General features: G+C 53.8%; 1 protein-coding gene across 1 annotated transcript; it reads right to left on the bottom strand.

Annotated features, from left to right (window-relative positions):
• Positions 1 to 5,275: 5,275 nt before the first annotated feature.
• Positions 5,276 to 6,711, bottom strand: LOC135442079 (serine/threonine-protein kinase pim-2-like; the record flags this gene model as incomplete). The annotated part of the gene is made up of 3 exons (XM_064701626.1): positions 5,276 to 5,690; positions 5,895 to 5,945; positions 6,058 to 6,711. Coding segments are annotated over 3 exons (1,120 nt in total), but the record flags the coding sequence as incomplete, so codon positions are not given.
• Positions 6,712 to 7,733: the final 1,022 nt, after the last annotated feature.

Genomic DNA, 7,733 nt, shown 5'->3' with positions numbered 1-7,733 from the left:
GATAAAGAGGAATTAGTGCTAAATGTCATGTGGAATGAATATGTATGAACTTAATTTGAAACTATGCATATGCATTTAGAAGGGGGGATAAAAAGGGGACTCGGAGTCTCCAGGGGCATGCATGCCCTTTTGAGGAGTCTTGCGTCCGGCGCGCGTCGTAATAAAAGCATACCGGGCTTTACAACTTTTACAAGTTGTGAGGTTCCTTCTTTTCTCCGCAAAACATTTTGGCGAGCCAAGGCAGGAGTTCTCTGTCCCCGCGGGGGCAGGGAGGATAGACGGACCTCCAAGGCGCGCCCCAGGATTTTTTCCTGGTGAGGCTCCGCTTGTCTCAACTTGCCACCTGCGAGGACAGACAACGACCCGCTGGCCTGCGGAGGAGAATACGGTATGTATGGGGCCCCAGGGGGGGGAGGAAGGAGAGAAAGGGAGTAAACCACCCAGAGACGTCTGGGTTCATGGGTTCAGCTGATAGAGCAGCTGTATTAGAGATGGAGTTCAGCTGATAGAGCAGCTGTATTAGAAACGGGGTTCAGCTGATAGAGCAGCTGTATTAGAGATGGGGTTCAGCTGATAGAGCAGCTGTATTATAAACGGGGTTCAGCTGATAGAGCAGCTGTATTAGAGGCCGGGTTCGTCGTTCTGATGGAGCAGACCGCTAGCGGCTTTGGGGGTAAGCCGGGTGAACCCGTGTATGTGTGTATTGAGGATTCATAGTTCTGATGGAGCAGAACTGGTGAGCCCGTGTGTTTTGTTTGTGTGTGTGTGATGTCCGGACACTGTGTTGCTGTATGGTTAATGTGTGTGGCCAGTGCACTGTGTTTGTGATCGTGCAGGTGATATGTGTATGGTGTATAAAAGAGAGTAAATCTACAGTGCCCTACAGTGCGGGGATGGGTCAGTACTCCCCGTGTTTGAAGCAGCCGAGTGAAGCCAGAGGCGCCGGCTGCAGCAGGCTGCGGGGGCAAGGAGAGAAGTGCCCGCGGAGAAGCGAGTGGAGGAATGTCAGTGATGGTATTTATCGTGTTTGAATGTAGTGATTTGTGTAGATTTGGTACATTTTAACCGTGAGTATGAGCTCAGAGAGTTCCTTCGCCTTGGATGTTTAGACTTGATCTCTAGACTGTGTGCTGTTATTTTGATTGTGTCCAGGAAAATTGATTTGAGTAAATGCCGAATTATGGTGTGCTGTGTTGTGTGGGAAAAGTGAGCACTTTGAGAAATAAGCCCTTTCCCAGTGATTTTGTGTGGTGATTTTTTTCCGCTGCATTGTGGTAATTTGATTCTCAGATTGTATAGTGGTGTTTGTGGAGATTTTAAGATTTTGTTGCAACAAGAGTAGCATTTTACATAGGAGAACTATAGTACGGTGATTTATGTTTAACTTCGATAAAGCGAGTTAAAGGAATTCCAAGAATTCTCCCCCTCATAGTAATTCAAGCCATGGCTCTAGTGAATTTGAGATAAGGGGGAGGGGGGGGAGTGAGTGCGTGTGTCTGTGTCTGCAGGTATGTCAGAGTTTTGGCTGTGACTAGCACAGCCTTTTTGCAAAGCAGCAAAACAAGTGTAAGTAGACACAGTGCCTTAATTAGATTGTGCAAGAAGAGAACTAGAAAAGACTGATATTTTGTAAAACAGAGTTTATATAGAAGAGGTGAATGAGATGAATTAGTTAATGAGACTTATGAGATTTATGAGACTTCAGTTGGTACTGCAGTAAGTCTTTACTGGAAACAATCTGCTGTAGAGATTTAAGGTTCTCTGTAACAAACAGAATAGCCTCCCTTTGTGAGCAATTTCGGGGAGCCTTTGGTACATCAAGAGGCTAGCAGGCTGTGTGAGGTGACAGTGGCTGCGCCCTGGGCACAGGGACAGCTCTGGCTGCCCTGTCTCCCCAGGGAACACGGGAATGGCCTGTGGGCAAAAGCTGGATGTGCAGGTATTATTGCAGTGCGGTGTTTATGAGAAACACTGGTATTGCTGTTTTGCTGTTCCAATAAGTGTCAGGGTACACGCCCCGAGTGTAAATTAAAGGTTTCTGGTCAAGCGGATTCAGAACCTAAGGTCTTAGAGCTTGTGTGTGGGAATTACATCTGATACCTGCCACCTGGAGCTGTGTGTATAAGAGGAAAACTGAGAAACTACTGTGAAGGTCTGTAAAAAGGTTTGAATGGAAGCGGGATAGGGCAAGGAGAAATAAATAATAAGAACTGACCAGAGCAAACAGGTTCCTAAATTAGCCCCTTTTGGGAGGGGCTCATTGGGAAGAGGTTGCCAGTAAGAGCAGCTCAGAAAATAAAAAGATTTATAGTGCTTCATTGCTGTTAGTACTGTTTTATAATAGGAAGATAAATGGGATAGTTTTTGTATGCTGAAATGTCTTTTGTTTTAAGAAATCACCCAGAATGACAAAGAGACTGTGAGATCAGACTGCTCTCTGGTCTTGGCCCCTGAAAAAGAAAACAAGGCAAAGAGAAAGCAAATCAAACATGTTGTTCAGCATGCAGCATAAGATAGCAACGTATGAAATCAAGCAAGGATTATCACGCTGAAATGCGAAGCAATCACAGTTCGCAAAATGAGTACATATGATTTGTAAAGGCTTCCTCCCAAGGTAAGGGAGGAGGGGTAAAGGTAACCTTCCCAAAAGGGAAGAATTTTTGTCAGCACAAGGGTCATGTGTTCAGTTTTAAATAAAGCTTTAGTACCTGTGGAGAATGTTTATGTTGTAGTGTGGGGAATGAACAACTGGCCAGTCTGAAAAGGCATACTTTTGCAAACCTTTAAAGTAACATGTGTACTATGTGTACCTAAAAGCTTTTGTACAATTCGCTCAATTTGCTAAACATTCTCAAATGAGAAAAGTTACTCTGGAGGCAAATAATATAAAGATGTCAGGCTTAATATTAACAGACACTGAAATTAAGAAAGACATTAGTAAAGAGATATTAGAATAAGTAAATAAGTGTTTTCAAGGGTATGGGCCTCTGCTGCACCAGGGAGAGTGAAAGATGCTCCCCCATGGGATGCTCCCCCATCAAGCTTAATGAAAGAACACAACCAGTGAGAACTGAGTAGTACCCTCAAAAGGAAGGTAAAGAAGGAATCAGTCCAATAACTGGTAGTACTGGATTAAGGGCTGTCAATAAGATAACACAGAATTTGTACCCTGTGGTAGCAAATCCATAGACCTTACTAACTTGTTTAACACCTGAGCTAACCTGGTTCACTGTTTTAGGTCTAAGAGATGCCTTCTTTTGCCTCCCTATCCATGAAGCCAGCCAGAACATTTTTGCATTCAAACACAAGCTCACACAGTCCATGTGCCTGAAGGCTTCAAAATTCTCCACTCCGATTGGAGAACAGCTTGCAAGGACCCAGAGTCCCAGGAAGCTCCACAAGAGGAAAGGAGGCTGTTGCAGTACATAGATGGTCTTCTAGTAGCCACTCAGACGAGGGAAGCAAGAGAACCCTGGACGGTAAGCCTTTTGAATTTCCTAGGACTCCAAGGATGCAGAGTCTCAAAGAAAAAGGCACAGGTAGTGAAACAGAAGGTAATTGTCATGGTTTGAGCCTGGCACAGAGCCAGTGCCCCCCCCATGAAAATGCCTCACCCTGGTGTCTGCTGTGAGATGTGACCAGGAATAAGCAAAACAGGCTCTAACTTAAACATAAAGAACACTTTATTACTTAAACTACAGGAAAATAGGGAAAGACTATAAGGAAAAGAAAAAAAGAAATTGAAAACCTTACAAAAAAACTTTCCTCCTCCCCACTCCCTGACTTTCCCAATCCGATACATTCTCCCAAATCAACTGCCCAGCCTTGGCCCCACACTTTAGTATACTCAAACTGCAGTTCATGAAGAGGAAAGGAGTCCTTCTTGTTCCATAGGCTTCTCCTGGAAACACACTGAAACCTCGTGTGCTTCCTTGTCACTTCGGCACCGCCCGGAAAAAAGTCCTTTTGCCGCTTGTGACATCTTCCTTCCATGCCCAGTGCTCTCACCACTGCGCATGGCCAGAGCTGCTTTTAGGGTTGTCTTTCAAGGATGCCTTGTCTCACTCCAAAAAGGCACAGTCTCTGCTTTGGGACATCTGTCCCCCCCATATTTTTCCAACCCCCTGGGGCCGGGGGGTCCTCACGAATGAACCCTCCTGGTTTTGAGGCACTGCCTCCCCCTAAATGCAGTCTGTGTCACAGGAACAACCGAGTCCATAGCCACAAGAAAAGTCCAGCCAAAAGGCCACTCCAAATCATCTCTCCCCATCCAATCATCTCCACGTTCTTCGGGCCAGGTCCTTGTCTCATCTCATCTCTTATCTCCCTTCTTATTCAGCTTCGAGGAGGATTAGCATTTTTGCAAGGCCCCAATCATGCAAGAAAGGGTTAAAAGTTTTCAGTCTCTGTCTGTCCCGGAGCGACTCCCACACACGCTGCCCACATGCTGCCGCTCCGGCCGGGCACTCTTCCTCCCCCCTTCTCCTCCTGGGCCGGCTGCTATCACATTCGGTGTCGCCGGCTCTCTCTCTCTCTCTCTCTCTCTCCTGGGGGGGGGGGGGGGGGGGGGGGGGGGGGGGGGGGGGGCTGGTTGCCCGAGGGCTGACTCTCTGGGATCTTCCACCCTTCCATCCTCGAAGCCCCCTCAACCCCCATCTCTGTCCAGGCCCCGGGCCTACCGCATGGCTGCCCCTCCCCCGCCCAGCAGCAAGGCTGGACCGGGGAGGGTGATCTGACCTCTTCGAAGCGACGTCCCAAGAGAGCGATCCAAGGGCAGTGCCCTGCTTTTAACCCCTGTGTATTCTCAGAGGTGTGTCCAAACCCCACTGGCTACACCGGGTGCCAGTCTCAAACCCAAAACCTTCATTGGTTTGACCACAGCTTCCCAGAATTCCCACTCCTTCCTGGTCAAACCACCACACACACAAAGGAAAACTCCACCCAGTAGTGGAGAAAACCCACACTCCTCCCCACCTGCATGGCCCCCAAAAATCTTAATAAGCCAAGGCAAACAAGGGGAGTGGAGCAGTCCAGCCCTTCCTCGCCTGCACACCAAACCATCCGGGGCACGCGGTCAGGCCTCCCTCTCTGCTACCCCCATGGGGGTTTGTGTCGGGCTGGCTGCCCCAGCTCCAGCCCCAGCCCAGGCCACAGTGGGTGCTGAAGGCTGTCAGCAGGGCTGGGAGCTGGCCCCCCTCACACCCCCACCCAAATCAACTTGGCTCTAGCATCAATCCCATCCCGGCTGCAATAGGGGGAGGCCCCAGTGCTGCACCCAGGCTGCACCACGAGATGCCCAGGAGCACCCCCTGCGAGGGCTCACCTGCAAACTGGGTGTAGGCTGTGTCTTGGAGGAAGGCGCCACAGCCAAAGTCGATCAGTTTCAGCTGCCCGCTGGCCAGGTCGAGCAGGATGTTCTCGGGCTTGATGTCCCGGTGCAGGACCCCGCAGCTGGTGCAGTGCCGCACGGCCTCCAGCACCTGGCGGAACAGCATCCGCGCCTCCTCCTCCGGCAGGAACCCTCGCTCCGCCAGGAAACCCGAGAGCTCCTGGCACCGCTCCGGACGCTCCAGCACCAGCAGGAAGCTGTCGGGGAGCTCCAGCCACTCCAGGAGCTGAATGACACCGCCACAGCCAGGGGACACCTTGGCCAGCAACACGATCTCCAGGGGTGCGCTGGTGCCGTCGGGCTGCGTGAGGAGCACGATGCTCTTAGTGGGGCCGAGGCCGTGCCAGGCCTGGGGAAGCCCTCAGCCAGCCCGGGATGCTCTGCACGCCCCGCTCACCCCATGCCCGCTCTCCCCGCAGGGCTCACGGCGGCTCCCACCCTGCCGGGCCCCGGCTCCTCGCCGCCCGGCACGGCCCGGCTGTAGCCGCTGGCCCCGCTCACTCACCAGTTCGCCCCAGTGCCGGATGCGATCCCGCGGCACGCGTTTGATGGCCACCTGCGAGCGAGGGAGAGCAGCGGGCTCAGCTCGCCGCCCGTCCCGCCGTGCCCCGACCCATCCTCCTCCTCCATCCCCTCCGCCTCCGCCCGCCGCCGGCCCCGCCGCTCACCGGGGCGCCGTCCGAGATCCGCGTGGCCGCGAAGACGCTGCCGAAGCCGCCGCGCCCCAGCAGCGAACCCAGCCGGTACCGCTCCTGCAGGGCGTCCTGCGCCTTCCCTGCGGGCGGGACGCGGCTGTCAGCGCTCGGCCCGGGGCCAGCAACGGCCCCCGAGCGCCCCTCACCCTCCCCAGGCCCGGCATCCCCACCCGCCCCGGGCCTCGGCGGCTTGGGGCCGGCGGCCGCGCTGTCGAGCAGCGGAGCTCGGGCCGGGGAATCCGCAGCGGAGGCGGCGGGAGCGGCCGCGCCGCATGTGTCCTCCGCGGGCCATGGGAGGAGCCGGGGCCGGGGCCGGGGCCGGGGCCGGGGCCGGGGCCGGGGCCGGGGCCGGGGCCGGGGCCGGGGCCGGGGCCGGGGCCGGGACTGGACCCTGCGTCGGGTCCGGGGCCGGGCTCGGGCCAGGCGGAGCCGAAGGGCGGCGATGCCGCCCCCGCACCAGGCACTGATGCCCGCCCAGCAGCGCCACCGCCAGTACGGCCAGAGCCGGGGGGAGGCGAGACCGCGGCGGGACGGCCGGGGCCGGGCACGGGGCAGCCCCGCCCGGGGCCGGGGGCGGGCCGGGGGCATGGCCCGGCCCGGCCCGGCAGGGGAGAGGGACGCCGGGCAAGGGACCCCGAGGGAAGGGTGCCCGACAGCGGGAAAGAGAGAGAAAGAGAAAGAAAGAGAGAAAGAGAAAGAAAAGGAGAAAGACTATTCAAAAGTATCTGTTTTGGTGCTGCCGCCGCTACTGCTGCCGCTGCCGCTGCTGCTGCCGCTGCTGCTGCCGCTGCTGCTGCAACTGAAGCACCGGGGCCGTTCGTCCCCGTGTCCGTTCCCCACGAGCCCCACGAGCCCCACGTTCCAGCCCCGCGCGCCCCGGGGACAGCTCCTCCGTCTGCCCAAACACGGGAACTTTGCAGCGCTGAGCGCAGATGCAGAGCCCTGACTCCTGCACACTGGCACAGCGATCCCCTCGCTCGCTGCTGTGCATTGTCCTTGCTGAGGGTCAAACACTGTCCGGCCACCTTCCCTTGGGATAGGATTCCTACCCGAGCCCAGCACTGCCCTTACATCTCCAGTGTTGCTTTCCAGTAAAAACAGGGGAAGGAAAACTGTGTGTGGCTCATGGTATTTTAGAGTGTCTAAAATTCACTAAGTCATCGATCCTAGAGGTGAGGTGCATCTGGAATTACTGGGATGGAGAAGCAGTGCAACATGGAAAAGGGGAACATAGAAATAAATAGAGGAAAACATCTTGGATTGTTTCTTTCATTTTCATTTCCCTTCCAGAAAGCTGTTTCAGTTTTCCAGGAATCTTCTCCTGTCTGCTCTTCCCAAGAATCTCTCATGGAGAAAACGGTCAAGCTTCTCCATGAAAGAAAACAAGATTTGCCACCAGGAAATTATGCCACTGGTGCAATTTTCATTGTGACTTTTTGTGCTGGCTTAGGGCAAATTTGGGGAGGAAACCTCCAAAAGGGGTCCGTCTAGAAAGCAAGTTCAAATGGCCCCTCCCCCTACTAGGTCAGGAAAATACTTCCCTTGAGAAAAGTGAAAAAAAACCCAGTTTATTTAACAAGTAAAGTATTCACAAGCATGAAAAATTAATAATATTAAATAAAACCTCTGACAGTGCTGAAGAGATGGCA

This window comes from Zonotrichia leucophrys, unplaced genomic scaffold, assembly GCF_028769735.1.
Source record: "Zonotrichia leucophrys gambelii isolate GWCS_2022_RI unplaced genomic scaffold, RI_Zleu_2.0 Scaffold_1022_17500, whole genome shotgun sequence".
In the NCBI taxonomy this organism is placed as follows: domain Eukaryota; kingdom Metazoa; phylum Chordata; class Aves; order Passeriformes; family Passerellidae; genus Zonotrichia; species Zonotrichia leucophrys.
This window is presented reverse-complemented; position numbering and strand designations above follow the sequence as displayed.